General features: G+C 42.4%; 1 protein-coding gene across 4 annotated transcripts in view; it reads right to left on the bottom strand.

Annotated features, from left to right (window-relative positions):
* Positions 1-20,029, bottom strand: part of cep112 (centrosomal protein 112) — a 136,930-nt gene that overhangs the window by 64,916 nt on the left and 51,985 nt on the right. For all 4 annotated transcript variants that reach the window (XM_033644786.2, XM_033644789.2, XM_033644787.2 and 1 more), the window contains 3 exons: positions 11,811-11,946; positions 9,065-9,172; positions 1,941-2,123 (listed from right to left, as the gene is read on the bottom strand). In XM_033644786.2, the coding sequence (XP_033500677.2) occupies positions 1,941-2,123; positions 9,065-9,172; positions 11,811-11,946 (427 nt within the window). The remainder of the gene's footprint in view (positions 1-1,940; positions 2,124-9,064; positions 9,173-11,810; positions 11,947-20,029) is intronic.

The following is a 20,029-nucleotide window of genomic DNA, read 5'->3' as shown; positions in this document are numbered from 1 at the left end:
TTCTTGTCATTTTAACAGCACATCCATGGAACAGAGCTCACACAGGAAGTCAAACCAGCTCACATCCCTGCCACTTTCACGAACCTCACAATCCCGTCCTTCATCTTTCCAAGGCCTGAGTGAAAATCTTGATTTCTGCCGCTTTAACATCTGACATTAGGCGGTGTCTGATCTTGACTCGAAAATGCTGCACAAGCAAACAGGAACTGAGAATATGAGATGAGCTCTGGGGGAAGTTTGTTTTCTGCCACCTCCTGAGATCCTAAGATTTGTCAAGCTGCACGTCATTTTGACACGAGTAGGACAGCGTGTTATCAGCAGAAATGTCCTGTTGTGACGGCAACTCCAGAAAACCAAATAACACACTAGCTAGTGCCATCAGTGCTGTGAAAGACATTTCCCAAAAATACTAGACAAGGGAACATAAAAGAGGGGATGAAAAAGGAGGAAAAACAACTTGTTCCTCATGTTATACAGTTTTTAGCTTTTGAAAGACATTTTAGTCTACTGTGACACAAGTCAACCAGTATAGTAGTATACTGGTATAGTGGTATAAGATGGCTTCTAGTTGTCTAAAAATTACTGGCTTAATATGTGTCAGAGAATATTTTGACATTTCAGCGAGCAACAGGGGGCCATTTTGAACCTGAGCGAGAACATCCCCTTTAGTTTCATTGTAAATACCTAAAAGACAAAATTATTACAGTTTAACAACTTGGGGAGTCTCTTTAGTCTTAAATATTGTTGCATTCTTGCATTTGCAGAGAAAAATAGGCTTTTACTTTTTATACACACATTTTAAAAGGAAAAAAAAATCAATTGTTTCCTCTGGTGGTAAATGTACTTGCCCTCTTAAATGCCCCTTTTCCGTAAATCATTGTACTTAGTGATAAAATAAAACCTAAATGAGTTTAAGCTAAGCCCGATTTCGTCGCCAGTCATTCAGTGCGCCCACAGTTGGTGTGGGCACATTTTATCCACAAATACAACATATGTCTGGCCTAATCTCCAGCCAACAGCCAATACACAATATTCTCTGCATGCTGACAATGCCCATTTCATCAGGAAGCCTGAAGAGTCAAACACATCCCCAGTTGGGGGCTGGTTTGTCAAATGGCTTCCCACAGGGCTCCAAGCTAGCCCAGGCTGGAGAGAGGCGAAGACAGAGCAAGGGGTATGAGATGAAGACCTGCTGCTGGTTTGGCTAAATGGTGACAGAATAGCCTCTCAGTGTCAGGGATGTCCATTAATACAGACCCAAATGTCATACACTCATTGTGGCCGTCAAAGCTGAAATAAGAGAATAACCAGAGTTTTCCGGAGGGAGATGGCTACCTGCGGTGAGAGGAGAATGCCATGCAAAGATACACTTCGGTGGGAGTACAGGGCGCTTGACGCTGGTCCACAACCGTACGGCGGGAAATAAAAGAGAAATTCGACCCGGAGTTTTGGAATAAAAGCTTGGCGCTGAATGGAACAGATTTCTTCTCCTTCATCTGGCTACCTGTGGTTTCTGGATTTCAAGTTCTTACACTTCTATCACAAAACCCCGCTGCGACAGAAAAATAATTTATAAAACATTGGAACAACGTTAGAAGTTGGGACAGCGTGATTTTTTTTTTGTTTCGTTTATTCTTTTTTTTTCAACTTTTTCTTACGCGCGACGTTGTTTTTGCCCAAGTAAACTGTATTTTTATTCAAATAGCAATATCTAAATTCTACCGTATGCTCGTACCACAGACACAGCAATCTATAAAATGATTCACACCCAATTTCAAAATCTGTCTCCCTTCAAGTAAAAAAGTGTCTTAACCCGCTGTGCTTTTGAAACCCCAGGAAAACGTCAATGGGCAAAATATAAAATGGTTGTCCACGGGAGAGCGGTGGGTCAGCATGTGTGCGTGTATGTGTGCAAACGTGGATCAGTGGAGACCCCCTACCTGGGCATCGCGCTTCCTCCACTCCTGGGTGTGCTGTTGGTGCTGTTGCAGGGCGGCCCTGGCCTGCCTCTCCAGGCTGCTCACCTCCCACTGGCGCTCTTGGACCAGGCTGTCCTTTTCCGCGCTGTGCTGCTGCTGTAGCCGCGTCCTCTCCTGCTCGTGCTGCATGCGCTGCTCAGCCATCTGATTGGACAAGCAGGCAAAGAGAGACTTCATCAGCCAACACACACTCAGAGCAACCCTGTCGTCATGACAACTTGTCCATCCACCGATCCATTCATCCTTTCTTCGTCCAATTCCTTAAACCCCTTCCCTCCACCTAGAACACCCATGTGCCCCATCAGTTTGGCGACATTGGTAGGTAGGTGGGGAAAAAACGCTAGAAAAGTTTCTCCGCTTCCTCACATTGTCAGAGGACGATGATGTGATGTGTTTACATCTGGCTTGCTCCCCCCGCCCTCCCACCTCCCCTGCCAATTGTACAGACCGGCCCTCAATGTCCCACTCCTCTCTCTCTCTTCAAATCTGTCCCCCTCGCCCTATTCTGCCATCGGCATATAAAAGAGCAGCTAGTTTGGGCTATGCATGCAAGCTGGTAGGGGTTAGCCATCTGGCTGCAGTAACTACCCAATGCCCCATGCTATGCGCCTGACAGCATGCGAAAATCGGCTTAGGCGATGACTATGATCATCATTATAAACCCAAATCACCAAAAAATTCAGAGAGAGGGAGGCAAGGACGGCAGACACTTTGAGGAGAACCGAGAAGATGCTTAAAGCTCCGGATAGTGCTTTTACCTGTAATTATATTCTCAGGACTAATTCAACCGATTTCACATCCATTCACTCCTTTGATTGATCAGATAATTGATCAGTTTCCATGTTTTCACAATTGATGGGATTATGCTCAAACAGCAATTACCATACTGCTATCACTGGGGTTTGTGCTGCTAATGAAAGAGTACAGCAAGGAGCTCTATGCACCAATCAACAACAAAGCTTGCCTACGGTATAAACATACAGTAGACTTCAGTCTCATTGAAGTTACAACCAGCTACACATAATACAGTAGAGAAATTAAACACTTCTAATGGGACACAAAGCCCCAATTTTTCAGGGCTTAATCATCCTGGCAGCTGAAGCAAGTCTGTAGCCCGGCACGGCTGTGAGTGGAGTCACCTGCTGAGAGGTGAGCCTTGGCAGCAGAGCTCCCAGCCCAAGCCCCCAAGCCTTTCCCAGGCTCTGTTCCCTTCCCACTCCCCCATGGCGGGGGGACCAGTGACCCCCACACCATCCCGCCGTGCAGCCCCAGCCGGAGCCCTGAAAGGACAGCAGGGGCCTGGGGCCCATTCGCTTCCCTGCTTTGAAGCTAATCCCCTGCACATTGTGCTTGACGGCACCCTACCTGGCCTGCCAGAGAAGCGGAGATCCACAGCCTCTATGCCCGGTGCCTGCTCTATCCACGGCCCTATCTTCGGACGTTGCATGCTATTCAGAGCAGGTGATGAATGAGGGGCTATCTACAGGAAGCCGGATTCTGTCCCCAGCACTGCGAGGAAGGCCACAATAGACACTTCATTTTGGGCAGCCAAGAATTTACCCCTCAGGTTTTGAGAGAGCTTTGCTAAATGCCCTCTGAAAAGGGCAATGGGAAGAATTATAGCTGGATAAAAATGTATTTTATCTCTGTGGCTCAGTTAATGCCATGGCAGACACACACATACACGCGCATACCCTCCAGATACCTCACACACTTCATTTTCCCAGTTCATAATAGAACACAATGAAGCTCCATTAGACAGACACTATGCAGAATATGGGCAGCATCTTCCACATGCTGCCACTGGCGCTGTTGATGTTGTCTACGGTGCATTCCACAGGCAGACTAATTTGCACCGCCTTCACTTTCCATAATAGATAGATACAAATGAGATCCACAGCCAGAATACGTTGTCCCACAGGGATAGTCAGATTCATACAGCAGCAGAAGTTACAGCTGACAGACTGATAAGCAGGCAATTGCTTCAAGAACTCCCCAGCAGGACAGCAGGGCATGCGGTAACAGAAATTGGGGGAGGACATCGTGGCTTACTGTTCGCTCCTGTTTAAAAGTCTCGGGCCACGGGGGTTTGGAGGAAAGAGGGGATCTGAGGTGAAACGAGGATGAAGAAAGGGGCAAGATAGATCCATTGTGAGAAAAACAGCTAAATGAAAAAGACGGAGAGGAGATGACAGAGAGCAGACCCAGCAAGGAGCCTGGTTGTGACATCACGTAGCGCCAGCGTGCAGCGGAGGATGCTGGGTGCTGCGGTTCTTAAAGGGACCGGCGTGGCGTTTATGAGGAAAGACTGAGTCAGTTACAGCACAGCTTGGTGCCACAGATACAGAGTGGGTCGGGTGTTACTGCACAGCACGGCTCCTGCCAGCCGAGCCTGACATGGTTATGTGTGTGTGTGTGTGCATTGCTCGCATTGTGACAGGACAGTGAGGTAATGGGCTTCTTTCAGCCCCAGGGGGGAAAATCTGAAATGTTTGGGAAGGAGGAGGGAAGAGGAGGGTGTAGAGGAGAGCAGAACAGAAGCCCTGTTTGGTCTCAGCAGGGGAGGCTGGGGTGGGTGTGGGAGGGGAGGGAGAGATGGAGGAGACAAACCTCTGATTCCTCACTGTGGGGTTTGAACTGAAGATGGCCAGTGAGCGGCGCTGCATATGAGTATATTTGTCTGTGCGTACAAGTCCATACAGTCGTTTGTCTATAAACTAGAATCCTTTATTATCTACCATCCCAATCTAACATCTGAAGAATGAGGCTGTTGTGGTTTCCCTTGGCTCCCAAGGTCACGCCTCCAAACACGCCATTTGACCTCACTACATCACTCCAACGTCAAGAGCCAGAGCTCTGTCAGGACACTATGACATCCAGCTGCCAGGAGGGTCAGCTGCAAAACAACTCCTTCATACACAGTTCCCCCTTTTAAAGTTTCATTGAAGCCGGCATTGAGGGAATGTTCTTTTATGAGCATCTGAATGGACGAACTTGACCCCTGCAATCTCGTGACACCAATCTCTCTAGAGTGGAGGCACAATGAACACACACATGCAGGCATGGGTGAACGAGTACACACACAGTGCTTGTAAAAACACAGTATGTAAAATGCACCCACTAGAGTTGAGTCGATTTTTGGTTTTGCTGGACCAGTCCAGTGTACGAGATTTAACTAGTTGGATTTTTTGCAAACCGGCTGAACCAGCACTGGTCATTATGACATGTACTGGCAAAATAAAAAGCAGCCTACATCAGCAACCTGTGCTGCCACACAGTTTCATGGACAAACTTTAAAAAACTTTTTCATGACTTTTCAAGGACCCATATGAACTTCTGTGTTTGGCCTCACTTGCCCGGTGTTTTTCGAACACATCAGATTTAAACTCCTGTCACTCCCTCTGAAAGCGCAGAGGTAAACAAGAAATGGCTGATTCAAGAAGTTGAAATGAGGAGTTATCTACATTATACCTTCCTATTTCATTAGAAAAACCTAAATAAGGTGGCTGGAGGGAGACTGTCAGGGAGCTGAATGTTTCCGCTAAGCTAAATGATCATCGCTAGTAACAAGATATGCTACTTGCCGATGGATATATTGTAAGTTATTTCCAGTAAATACCAAAAATAAAACGTGTGTTTTCTATTTGAAAAATACAAATGTAGAACGATAGCAAGTACTCACTCATCTCTTAAGTGGTTACTTCTCAAGTCTCGAGCGCACAGCTGATGTTTATGTGGTTTGTTTACATGATGTAGGCCTCACAGACGGGCATATTTAATGGACTCAATGTGGACAGAGCGCTCCAATATGTAGTTGGATGTGGTTTACTATTAGGACATAGCTTCATTATGTTCTACTCAATAGTTACTGCTGAGTCAAGTGTGGCTAGACTTAGTGGTAAAATTCAGGATACCGGTGCGGTGTGGTGTTTGGCTTAATATCAAACCGGTTTGAGAATTTTTATACCAGCCCAGCTCTGGTACACACTCAACATAAAAGGACTGTGCTCACAGTAACTCATGAATAATCACACATCTTCATGTGCATACAGATAAATATCCTTCCTTCTAAAAGTGAAGCTAATGTCACCAGCACTCATATCAGCACCGTGACAAAGACAGACCCTTTGTCTTTATATGTTTTTATCTTCAAAACAAAAGCCTTCCTGATTTGCTGCTAACCCTGCGTAGCTGGCTTCAACTGTCAACTGCACCCCCACGTTCTGTAGCAGCAGATGATAATCGTCACTTCAATATTTTCTGCAACGCTTTGATTACTTACCTGTTTTTCACATGAGAAGGAATTTATGATTCCTCAGAGCAACACACTGTAGTTTGGCACTCAAGACACCGATAATTTCTCACAGTTACTGGATCATTATGAAGGCATGAAAATGGCTTTTGGATATACATACAATCTGTTTAACGGTTTAAGCAGCATTGTCTGCTTTCTATTACAATATTCGCTCGCAGCAAGAACTAAAAAGATGCATTTCCCACTTTCCCCACTTAAACTTGTTTTTGAATACATCATAAATACTATTTGAATCTTTTGAAAGTGTGACTTCCCCTCATAAATGTCATTATAATTACAAACACAAGTTTTCAGCCACGGAGCAAATCAATAACGAGGAACCATTTCTCCACTCCTTGGAAACAAAACTGGCGCCCTATTCTCCACTTGCAACCATCTACAGCAAATTACATGCGGTGTATACTCCATCTGGCCTGGAAATGAGTGTTAGCATGCTTATTAATGGACAGGTTGAGTGTTAGTTTGTTGGCTGGAAATCAATCATGGTATGGATACAGATGGGAAATAGAGATGCTACACCAGTTAGAGCTGTGCTCTTTTAATTCTTCTTCATCTAAAGGAATAATTGAAGAATTTTGAGTATTATCACCTCTTCAAGGACATCATATTGTCAGCTCAGTTTGCTGGTTTGTCAGCAGGATTGCGAATAACCTACTGGCCCAATTTTCATGGAACTTCATAGAAAACTTTAGCATGGGCCAAGAAGGAACCAATTGAATTTTGAAGAGGATATGAATCACGGGGTGGATTATTTTTAACTTTCGTCAAAGGTATACTACCAAGGAATTGTGGGTTAATGTTCCCCAGCAAAACCAAAAGCCAATCCCAGATTTATTGCTTTGGGACACGCTTTATCTGCTTTGCCTTTTGACTCCAGGAACGTCCTGAACACAGCAAAATAAGAGGTAAATAAGAAAATACAGTCTCTGCAGATAAATACACCAATACACGCCTCTGGTGGGTCATGAGAGATGATTGAGATGGATCATTTTTGGATCAGTCAATACATTGTTTCTTAGGAAAATCCTGCATACTATACCTTCACCAGTGCGAGTCAAGATAGAGCATTTGGCCTTGACGGAGGTCTGCACTCTCTGAGTGCACTTCTACATTATTACTTAATGGCAATCTAGAGATATATGAATCTCTTATTACATGGTGCAGTTAGTTGCTATGCAGGGCTGCATGATTATGACTGAAACAGCATTCCTGATTATTTTGCCTGATGTTGTAGTCCTGATTATTTGACTATACATTATTTGAGCAATGTATAGTAATCCCTGCCACCAGAAGTGTGAAGAGAGAGACACTGCCCTTTGCCTGTATTTTTCTATTTTCTTCTTATTTTCAGGATGTTTATGGGCGTGTACCTCCACAGCGCTCTGATGAGCTTGAGCAAAATGGTAGCGACCAGGTGCCAGACCATAAGCAGCATGCATTTAAGAGACACAGCATAGAAAAAAATGCAAATATAGCGAGGCAAAATGGTAAACGAGAAGGAATCTAGGGTTGGCTTTTACCTTCACTGGTGAGCATGTTAACAAACAATAATCGACAATCCATACATACATAGCATACTTTATAGCAGTGGTTCCTGCACCACAAGTGGGTTGTAGTTGTAAGAATCACGTCTGTTTTTAAGTACAGTGAAATTCTGGCACAGAGCTTTTATTTTGAAGTGCCATTTCCTGCTGTATAATGAGTGAGAGAACAGGCAGCTACCTGTCAGAAACAGCAAACTAGCTAAATGACATGGCCAAACGTAAGAATGACGCTGATTGTATTAAACTGTGTGGACCTTGAACTAATGACTAAGGAGAAATCTGGACCCTTTGGCTGGACCCTTTGGGAACCACTGCTTTATAGAAAAGTACACCAGATTGTGAAGCCATTTTAAGACATATTTTGTACATTATACACCCTTGTGGTATGAATTGGGAGATCACTATTGAATAAAACACTTGTTTGAACAATACCCCTCTATAATTGCACACAAAGAAAGCACTGTGACACAAAGGGAGAAACACAAAAAGGCCACTGAAGATAACTCTAAACACTGCCTGGAGAGTAAAGATTAGATTTTAAGCTAAAGTACACATCTTTTATGGCTTAAATATGTACTCAATGATATTGTTAAAGTATACAGCCAGAGATAAAATCCCACCGGCAGGCTGGTGAGGTTATGTGAAATGTAAGTAATAGAAACATAAATTATGCTCCCTGCTGCCTGCAATGAGACTTGCTGCCTTTGATAATATCCATTGCTGTGGTTTAATTGAATCCGATGCTCTATAAGAGATGCCCTCCTATCAGCAAGCTGGATTTCAATGAGTCGTGAAAATGGTTTCTAGACTCTTAATCGAAGAAGAGTGTTAGAGATGCGATGATAAGGGGACCGCGCGTCTGCTATGCAGATTGCATTAGCTTTCAATTGGCAACGTTTAAGATATTTATTGAGCCGCAATCCAAGCTTAATCTAAAGCGTGTCCCTTATCATGAGAAATTAATCAGGTGGAACAGATGGGGAGGAATAACAAGACTATTCCAAATGGATGTCAGTCCCCTTGGCAAGCTCCAGCTGCCCAAGTGTTCAACCATAATAGAGAAAAGATAACAATACGATGATGATAATGATGAGAGAAGCAAGAGGAGAATTCTTTCCCCTGGCTTAGCCATGATCAGATGAGCAAGGAAACTATTCACACATGCAGATACAGGTAGACAAACACGCTGTAGACAGATGGACAGAAAGTTACAGACTGATACAGACCTGCTGCTCATATTTCTGTCTGAGTGCATCAAGTTGCTGGGAGAACTCTTTGGCCTGGTTCTCCCTGAGGGACTTGGAGCGGATCAGGTCCTCCTCTACTTTCTCCATCTGGAGGCATGTGAAGAAGAAAAGCAAAAGTCTAAAAATAAATCAACATTCAATAACAATTATTTATGTATAAACTGTAAAAAGTTTGTGTGAAAGTGAAACGCTCAGGCTGAAAACCATATATGATATGGGCCTTAAAATTTCAGATCTAAGAAGATTGGATATACATTTTTGTTCAAAATTCTGTTCAATATTCTTTCATTAGTTCTACTTGATGCATGCATAATCACAGTATAGGTACAATAAATCTAACACATGCAGAACTATGCAGAATACTATCATGCATCTGCAGCAGAGTGATGCTGCTGTAGCATTTCTCTTTTAATTTGAAATTAATGAACTGCCAACGGGAAGAAATTTATTCATCACATTACGTGTGATCTTATCGTAATGATATCGTCATAACAGCACATCAATATATTAACCTACTCATCAAAGCATGATATTATAGTTACCATTAAATATGTAATACCAGTGCTTCACATCCAAATTCACACATTCACAGGTGCAAGAAAATAACAAGTCAAGGACTCGAGTGAAAGAGACACAGTTGGACAGTCACAAGCTCCTGTCTCTTTGAGGACTGTGTTTTTTTCTGGAGAAAAAAGGATTTGACAATATTTCCGCTATTTATCCTAACTCAACTTCCACGCAGCCTACCGCTTTCACATTTTCTGTTCAGGTGACGATAATCAAAACAATTGGATATGTAATTTACTGAAACGCCTCTGTATCTGGGCTATGCTGCGTAACGCTCAGGAAATGCTAAATGTGTTTTGATTAATCCATTTAAAATGCTGAAGCCTGCTTTGAACTGTGCACGCAACAGAGATTTGATTCTGTGTGGTGCTGCTTTTTTTTCCGAACCAAAATAGGGCAGACTCTTTTCTTTTAAGTGCGGGTCTAAAAGAGGGATGGTGATTTTAAAATGAGAGAAAGACAGAGAGAGGAAGAGGGTGATACAGATAATCCATTTAGATATAACACTGTCTGCAGACAGAGAGAGAGGGAGAAGATGATGAGAGGAGAGATGGGAGGACAAGAAGAGAGATCGAAAAAACTTCTTTTGAAGTACTTTCTACGACATTAAAGCCTTTGCAGGAGAACGTGATGGAGCGATGCGTAAGTTGGGAGGGGAGAGAGGAAGAGGCAGAGAGGATGACAGGGATGCAGAAGAGACTGCTCCTCTCTCCTGTGGCTTTGATGTGGGCTGAGGATAAAGTCAGATTGGAGACTGGGATGCCAGGGGCTCAATGGGAAAAGAAGGAGTGAGCAGGAGATGGGAGGATGAGAACAGGAGAAAAGAGTAGGAAGAAGAGGAGGGGAAAATGAAGCAATACAGACATTTTCCAAGCATCGAGAGAAGAAGATCTCACTTCCTACCCTAATAAAAAACACAAATGGAGCCTTGTATTCAAGAAGCAGGAACAACCAAGAGAGCTCTCCGTCTGTCACTACCACTTTTCAGCTAGCGTGCTTTTTTCCTAAGGGATCATGAATACAGCGTTTTTTCAAAAGGACATCTCACTTTTTTTGGGTGTCTTCTCTACCGTCTTTAGGGTTTGGATGGAAGCTTCACAATTTATCTCGTCAACACAACAAACATTTTAAATTCACTCTGGGGGAATGAAGGTTTCTCTTGTGCCCACAAACACCCACGCATGAATTTGACTCCCATGCAAGCTCTCTTTGTTTTCTTACAGGACGCCGCACCAACTTGCCGAAAAACTTCACTAATCAGCGACTGAAACTTGCAAAAGTTCCAAACATTCAGGACCACGCTAAGTGGTGCCTCGTCAATACTACACACACACACACACACACACACATAATATGCCCAAAAAATGCCTATAGCCAAACTGTGTTGTAAAACAGCATCAGAAGTTGAGTACGTTATTGATTGGAGAACTCTCCCTATAAGCAGCAGCAGCCCACGCGGTGTGGAGTGCTGATCGTGAGGCTGGCCTGACGTACTAATTAGTCTGGCTGCTTAATGCGAGTGACCCGTTCTCCGTCGAAACCCAACCATCCCACGTCACGCCCACTGAGAGGAAGGGAGGTCAACGTGCGATGGCAGAGAAACGCACGCACCTGCTTAATGAGCAGGCTTATGAATCATTTCATTCATTTGGGATGACTAAATGAGTGAAAATGGCCTGGGGACAACAACGCTCTTATTTTTACTTTATTTAACTATATATATTTCAGTATAGGAGCAGCTGAGATGGAAGTGAAGGGGTGGGAGGGAGAGAAGAAAGAAAGACATACGGAGGAATTCAAGCGCAGCCAGCGTGGCGCCCTGTTGCATCTGTGGTCAGGCTGTGTCTCTGCAGCTACAAAATATGTGTGTGTGTGCATTGTCTTGGTTACTGCCTGTCAAACAGCTCATTCCCTCTGTGGTGGAGCAAACATGAAAGAGAGTAAAAGTGTATACGTATTTGGTACAGATCAGGAAACAAAAAATGAACTAATGTGCGTGAATATAAAAGACTGACTGGATTTACAGCATGCAAACATATAACAGAAAGCAGATGTGCAATCATACCGCTTTGTGTTAGCTAACATACATTGTGCAATTAATGTGTAGCGCTGTGATGTTCTTGCGCACATATGTGTGTGTTGTAGGAGTGTATCAGACCTGGAGTTTCATGTCAGCGTAGGTCTTCTCAGAGCTGAGCTCCACCTGTTTCTTGAACTGCTCCAATGCCATATCTGCCTGCTGGATTTGCTGCCTTTGGCTCTCCCTGGCTCTGTCCAACTGGCTCTCCATCTCCCTTCACACAAAACACACACAAACACAGAGATGAATATATGAAGAAATCCAGAAATGCTTTGTTAAGGAAGCAAGTGAACATTATTTTTAAGGAACTTTTACAAAACAGTAGTTACAAAGTGCGTTTCAGGTTTTTATTTTGTAGACAATTGATCTGTATTTACAGCGTGATGGGATGACAGCACAATGATGTGTGTGGTATCACTGGAAAACTCTGGAAAGGTCCTGCACTTTCATGTGATATGCGTGGCATTTCTGTGTGACCCTGCATTTGCGAGTAATCCATCCAAGAGTGATGTGTGCAAAGCTGTATGAAAGCTTTGTTATACTTCATTTTAGTGTAACTTTATAATTTTTTTCCCTTGTGAAAACATTGGACTACAGACAAGCACTTGGTCTTGTCGAAAATCCATAGAGAAGAACAAGTGTGAATTTGGACGCACTTTGCGTCATTCGGGTCCATAGGGTTAATATTTTATTGTTTTGTATCTGTGTCATTCCAGTTTTGCCATGTGAAGCACTCTGGGCTGCATTTATATATGAAAGATGCTATATAAATTAAGTTGAGTTGAGTTAAACTGTTACTTCAAAATTGCTACGATGTCTTTGAAAATCGATACAGTATCACAAAACCTAATATCGCGATACTCAGGTGTATCGATATTAGGGCTTGGTGATATGCATGAAATCACATATGTCATTTTTTAACAAATACCTCGATATTAATATTGCGACAATATTGTAGGGTTGACTAATGGTGCTTTGACTAAAAATTAACACAATAAAAAGACGGAAGAACAGTCTTGTAACTTCAGAAAATTACATAATTTTACTGTGACGCAGCTTATAAACCAGGAAAAGACAACACTTACAATATAACAATATCCAAAATCCAAGACACTATGAAGTCTCATATCACGATATCAATATAATATTGATATATTGCCCAGCTCCAATTTATATTTTCCTACACCCCTAAGACAGAGTTGAGTGAAGAGTGATGGGAAAGTCATTTTAGCATACAGTTCCTCTGTATCTATCACCTCAGACAACTTGGTGTGTGTGTGTGTGTGTGTGTGTGTGTGTGTGTGTGTGTGTGTGTGTGTGTGTGTCTTCCATGCCAATATGCTGCTGCGATTGCTGGCAAATGTCAGGTCATGGAGTTGCAGGCTGACTGGATTGACAGGCACACTGAGAGGGACAGCCTCATACTGGGAGCTGTCAGCGCCCAGCCAAGAGGCCCAGCCACGACATCATATACAGTGATACCAAGCAGCTGTCAAGCCTAACCCACAGAGGGTGTGTTGGGACAGGAGTGTGCGTTGGGGTGGATGGAAAGAGGATAGAAAGTGCGACAGAGCTTGAAGTGAAGGGAGAGTATGAGGGTGATATTTTTGTAACCCGCCTGAGAATTTACATGTTGAAATATACAGTCAGACAGCGATCACGTACTATGATGTGTCCTAAACCTAATTTCAGATCTGAATTTCACCTAATTTACCAACATGATTTAATACTGACTGGTAAGTACAATAAATGTACTGGCTCACTATCATGCCTGTTTATATCCATGACTGATGAGCAAGCCTTGTAGTCGTGCAAAATGACACATATGTTTTGTTTTTGACTCGAACACAGACTTGATTATGACCAATCATGTCAACACACACTCACATCTGAAACATTTTATCAGCTCCAAGTGTTTGTCATATGATATTCATATTGGATTTGGTGCGTTAGAAGTTGGCAGAATCCTAAATGCATTACATGACCTCTCTTGAAGAGAACATGTTGCTGAAATCCAATCAAATATCTGTATGATATTATTATCTTCAGATATTTACTGTTTATCATCTAGTGTTATCTCATCAAGTATAAAAACAAAACAAAACAAAAAAGCCTTAACAAGCCAAAAAAGGAAAGGAATGACTTTCTATTTTTATTTTACCATTGATTCTCTTCTGTACTGATTGACCATTAACACAATAAAATAATAAGTAGACTATTGATTAAATTGCTATTTATTTATTGCTTATTATTAGAAGTTACCTGGCTAACTGATTAATCCTGCTTGGTGCAATACCCCAACCTGGACTTCTGATGGCAGGTGTCTGACTCATGGACACTGTATACAAAACCAAAGCTGATATTCTTTGCACTTTCCTATGAATAGTGGGGTAATTTATCTTTTTGGTTTGTGTATGATCTGTAAACAAGTGTGCAGTGGTTAGCATTGTCACCTCACTGCGAGGGGGGAGCCCTTCTATGCGGAGTTGGCATGTTCTCCCCATATCAGCGTGGGTTTTCTCCGTTTTTTTCCTTTCCCTGGGTACTCCGGCTTCCTTCCACAGTCCAAAGACATGCAGGTTAATTGGTGACTCTTAAATGGCCGTGAGTGTGAATGTGAGTGTGAATGGTTGTCTGTCTCTATGTGTCAGCCCTGTCAAAGTCTGGCAACAAGTCCAGGGTGTACCCTGCCTCTTGCCCAATGTCAGCTGGGATAGGCTCCAGCCCGCCCGCAACCCCTCGAAAATGAATGAATGAATGTAAACAAGAGGGCACTTTTTGGAATTAACTTAGTTGAGTGACATTTTTGCTGGCCTGTGATTATCAGGGTCTTCACACATTTTCATGGACAAAATTTCAAAACTTTTACATGACTTTCCAAGGACCTTTAAATAAAGTTTTTTTTCCCCTTGTCCTACTTGCCCGGCATTTTTCAAACATATCAGATTCAAACTCTATTTCAAACATAATTTCAGCTAGCAGGGATAAATGAAGAGAGAGACAGAACGCAAATTTGCGTTTATGTTAAATGGCATGTAAGGTTATCCACAAACAATTATTGCAGTAATTTCATTACCCACAACAAAATTCCATGACCATTCCATTCATTTTTCCAAAACTTAAAATAATTTCTATTAATTTTTGACTTTATGACTTTTCCAGGTTTTCCTTGACCGTGGGTACCCTGGACTATTATATTTTAATATAATTTTGTATCACATGTACATTGTCAATTTGATCAGTTTTTATTTTTAACAAGTAGTCTGAACTATGTTTTTTCACTAGCTTTAGTTAATCAAACTAGATTTCTCTCTCCAGCAGCTTTGCTATAATTCAGCTTTTTCCAGTGTGAAATAATTGGCAGCATTTTGGCTTCTATTCATTTGAGGAGAAAACTGATGCATCAAGATGTGTCGATAGTTGTTTAATAATCCCATTGAACCCCCCTAAACTGAACTGTGAGGCACCTAGAGATTACAACCTCTATCGTACATATAGTCTACAATTAATAAACTAGAATTACGTTCAATAAATATTTGCGTTTTCTCCAAGAGCACAGACCAACCAAAATCAAATCAAATACAATGAACGTCTTATGATGAATACTTAAAGATTATTTAAAATGCCTCTCTGGGAGCTACATTGAGGATAACTTCATGAAACTGGATGGTTTGATAAAAAAATGCATGTTTTTAGACCAAGTCCAAACAACAGTACTCTATTTTATACTGCTCTTAATCACAATATCATGCAGAAATCCTGTAAAATAAGATTTTAGCACTCCCATCCCTGCTTTTTGTTTCATGCATAGAATATGGTGATAATATCGTTAAAGCTTCAGCACCAAATGAAGCAATTTTTCTGTGCAGCAAAGAAACAACAGCTTTACAGCTTCACTGGAGCAGCTCCTTAAAACCCTCCAAGACCTTTCTTCTGATTAATATACAAAGATGACAATGTTGAAGAGGGACTATGAGTGTGTCTGATACGTAGAGTGTATGTGTGTCAGTGCGCTTTTCTCTTGCTCCCTTGTAAATTAACACTCGTTGGATGGATAATTATTCCCCGTGGACAGACAAGCAGGAGAAAGAATGAATTTTTGGCCAGTGGGTGAGACTTTAAACCAATTAGAAGAACAACTACGGCGAAATTACACACAACGGGTGGTGGGGGACATCTGTTCTCCACATATTTATCTGTGTTTCACAAAGCGGGACAGTCAAGTGTGTGCGAGCGTGTGTGTCACGATTGAGGAAGGATATGGTCCATTAACACAGCCATGAAAGCGTAGCAGGTAGCACTGTGAACACACAACTGTGTCGCACATGCACCTACGAAAACAAACTGTATCTACAGAGAAAACTATAGTCGTTGCCCGAACACACGCATTTACAAAGTTTGCATTTGAAGTGATTAATCACTTGCCATAATCAAAGCAACCACTTTGTAAAGATAGAACTCTGAATGGAAAAACAGAAACAGAAAAAAAAACAAATGAGAAAAAGGCAAAGAACAGAAGCAGAGGATTGAAAAAGGAATGTGCAAGCTTTCTCTCCTCTTTATAGTGTTCTGTCTCTTTGTAATTTTGGTTTCTCTCATGTCGGACATCAAACGACAAAGAAATTGTTTTTTTTTTTTTCTCTCCCAATTTTGTGTACTCTGTAATTATTAATCAGTCTCGTTGCATGACTGCCTTCCGGGCTCAGACAGACACAAAAGGATATGTGGAGAGACTAAGATGGAAAAAGAAAGAAAGAGGAAAGAGAGAGGAAGATGGAAAAGAGGATGTCACAGAAATAGCAAGTTTTTTAAACTTCCAAGGCAGAGCAGAAATGAATTGGGTGTGTGTCTCGCTTGAGAGATGATGGAGCCTGTGTGCGAGTGTGTGCGAGTGTGTGCGAGTGTGTGTGAGTGTGTGCGCACGTGCGTGTACGCCTTTGTTCATGAGCCACAGTCACAAACTCTGTGTGTGACTGACAACTCTACTCAAGGAATGCACTATGACTAAGTTGGAGCTGGCTGCTGGGCCTATACCTCTGAGGATACACCGAAAAATTCACTGCAGCTAACTTCAAGTGTGTGACACATTGAAACATATTATGCTCTAAAGCCGAGGAGAGCAGGTGAACACATGGCACCTTCAGTGATTCCTCTGAGAATAACTCCGTGTGTGTGTTTCCCCGTGTGTGTGGTCACTAGAGCGGTAGACAGCGTGTCACCATCAATAACAGAGCAATGAGGGTGAGATGAGAGGACAGAGAAAAAGAGTCAGGGAGGCCTGGCAGGGAGAAACGGAGAGGGTAAGGAAGGAGAGGGGTGCCAGCGCCAGGGCGGCCCGTTGGCTTTAAATGGATCTCTGGTCAGAAAAGTGGAAGGAGAGGAGGCTCAAATTAAAGATGTGCCTTCTCTAAAGAGGAAGTCCTCTCATCCCTCAATCCTAAACGGCTGTTTAAAGGGGAGGAAGAGAGGGAGGCGAGGAGAGAGGAGTGTTTGTGCTAGAAAGGGTGAAAGAGCTTCCGCCATCCAGCCGCCTGGCAGACAGGAGGGTTGCAGGGATGCCGGCGTTTTCCGGACTGCCCTAACCACACAATGCCACGTGCCGCCTGTGTGTGAGTGTGCACCACATGCTGGATATACAGAGACAAGGAACTGACTGTATGGAAACATTTACATACACGTACGGTTAATACAAGAGTAAACATTAAAGTCAATGCACACAGAAGCAACTCTAATTGCCTATGCAAATGTTCTATTCATGTAAGTAGAGTATTTAAGAATTGTATGGGCTGTGATGTGGGTGGAGCAGCGCATGGAAAAGACTGACAAACAGACTAGAATGCACGCTTGCATGCGGATGCCTCTGGTCTCTAGTATAAAAAGACAGAGAGTGAGAGTGTGTGTGTGTGTGTAAGCGTGGTGTGTGTGTGTGCGCAAGTGCATGCGAGCGCCCGCGCATCTGCGTCTGTGAGCTCATCCAAACGGAATGATAACGAATCCACAGACACATCAAAGGGGCCTGGAAAAAAAAAAAAAAGAGGGAGCACATAAAAAGAGAGAAAATGCAAAACTGAAATATTCAGCGCCCTCTGAAGAAAAAATAAAACAGGCTTGGTTTTCATCCCCAGAGAAAGAGAAAGGGAGAGAGGGAAAAAAAGAGACAGAAACAGACACAGAATAAGAGACAGACCACAAATAAGTGAACACAAGAGAGAGACAGCACAAGGGCAAGAAAATATTAAAGACAGAGAGAGAAGTAGTTAAAAAGAGAGTAAAAAAACAGAGAATCATTGAGCTTGATGGCTTTAAAACTGCCTACAAATGTGGCCTGTTTACAAACAGAATTTCATATCAAGATATGAAACAAAATGGCCACATAGGTAAAAAAACAGAGAGGCATCATTATTATTATCCATCTCCCACAGTAGCATCAGAGCACTCCATTCATCTGCGTGCTTGCAGGGAACAGTCATCTTACTAGTATTGCTACCAGCCTCTCTTAAAATAAGTCAGCATTACACGAATGCTAACTCTTAAATTAAGCGTAAACCGGTGCTGTAGATTTAGAGCTGAAACGGCTAATAGTTTAAAGATTAATCTGCAACAATACTTAGATAACTTCAAAGAAAATTCACGAGCTACAGCCTCCGCTCTGGTTCCAAATGTTCACATTTTCTTGTTTTCTTAGTCTTCTATGGCAGTTAACTGAATATTTGGGGTTTTCAACTGTTGGTTGGACAAAACAAGACATATGGAGACATTACCTTGAACTCTAGGAGAACGCTTTTCTCAATATTCAGACATTTTTTGGTGATTAATCGAGAAAACAATCATTAGTCAAAGCCTTGCATAGATTCATCTCAAAGAAAGGTCAAGAATTGCATTAGTTATAGCCGCACATTACTGGATGTTGCAGAAGGGAAGGGGCTTAGCGCTGTACTCAAGCGTTGGTGGACATGACACATGACATTTCAATTCAGTCCCCTATGACGCTCGTGCTCTCCCATCAACACCGGACGATAAAAGCAGCGACTTTCCCTTGCGCTAGTTAGTGCGTCAAAGCCAACTAAACACCCCAAGGAGGGAGAGGGATGAAGAGGAATCTGGTTGCAGCCCAGGCTGACAGTACTACAATGTGGGTGGATAAACATGTGGGTGGGACAGAACATAAAGACACACAGCATGTCGGTCTCATACTTCACAATGGCTCAAGAGTTCAGTTACTGCTACCACAAAAGAATTAAAGTGTTACCTAATATTTCTACACAACTCATTCTTTACCAGAAGAGAAGATCTTTCTCATGACACAGTTTGGAGCGGGAATTTTCTACCCTTCACTGTGCATTTAGATCCTATTTGGCTTCATGAATTATGCAGACGACAGCATAATATGCTAAGACAACCAGGCACGAATCCCTATAGTAAACATACTGTATTTACATATCTCAAACATTATACAATGGGAAATGAAGATGGAGGCTTTATAATGAAACAATGAAAGCCCCAAAGACAATCCATCCAGATTGAGTTGCAGCGCATGAATTAACTGTAATAATTCATACCGTCAGTGCATATTTGTAAGGGAGCTAGCCTTAATGCAAAAATGTCAAATCTAGTTAGGTGTGCTAATCACGTAGGCACAGCGAGGCATTTAACGTCATTACAACACCATGATATGGAAATGTCACGATACCAATCAGGCGCACACATATTAAGTGATACGAGACACAGCGATGAACAGATATGACAAATTACAGCTGAATAACTAAATGCCAGGATAACTATTAGCTTATTTTCCAGAGTAGGAACTTATTATCTGCCTCATTATCTATCCATTTAATTCAATATTCACAAAGACTAAACAGTGCCTAAACGTGCTCCATTAGACATCCCTGCAGTGATGGCATATGATAAGCTTAGCCCTGCACCCCTATTAACTTTCATTATTGTGTTTTCAGCTCCTTATCTTTATTTTAACTTTACAACAACAAGCAAAAAGTATCTGAGGATGTAACTGTCCTTTAACTCAGACAACCTTGGCTAAAGAGCTCTTTACAATTTTCTTTTTGTCAGGTCTGCGGTATCGAACTGGCGCTTAACCCATCTCCATCCTCTTCTTTCAATGCAGCTGCCATGGGAGTAAATATTGAGCCTCAGTGAAGCTTCTCAATATTCAGGATCCATACCTCCACCTGCTCCTGCACCTCAACACTAAGTGGGGTTGCAGGCTGCACAGACTCTGCTCGGCTACCTCTGGTCCCTCTCCGGACCACCACCACCACCACCACCACCACCACCAC

The sequence above is a fragment of the Epinephelus lanceolatus genome, chromosome 18 (assembly GCF_041903045.1).
Source record: "Epinephelus lanceolatus isolate andai-2023 chromosome 18, ASM4190304v1, whole genome shotgun sequence".
NCBI lineage: Eukaryota > Metazoa > Chordata > Actinopteri > Perciformes > Serranidae > Epinephelus > Epinephelus lanceolatus.
The sequence above is the reverse complement of the archived record's forward strand: the minus strand, read 5'-3'. Positions and strand labels throughout refer to the sequence as shown.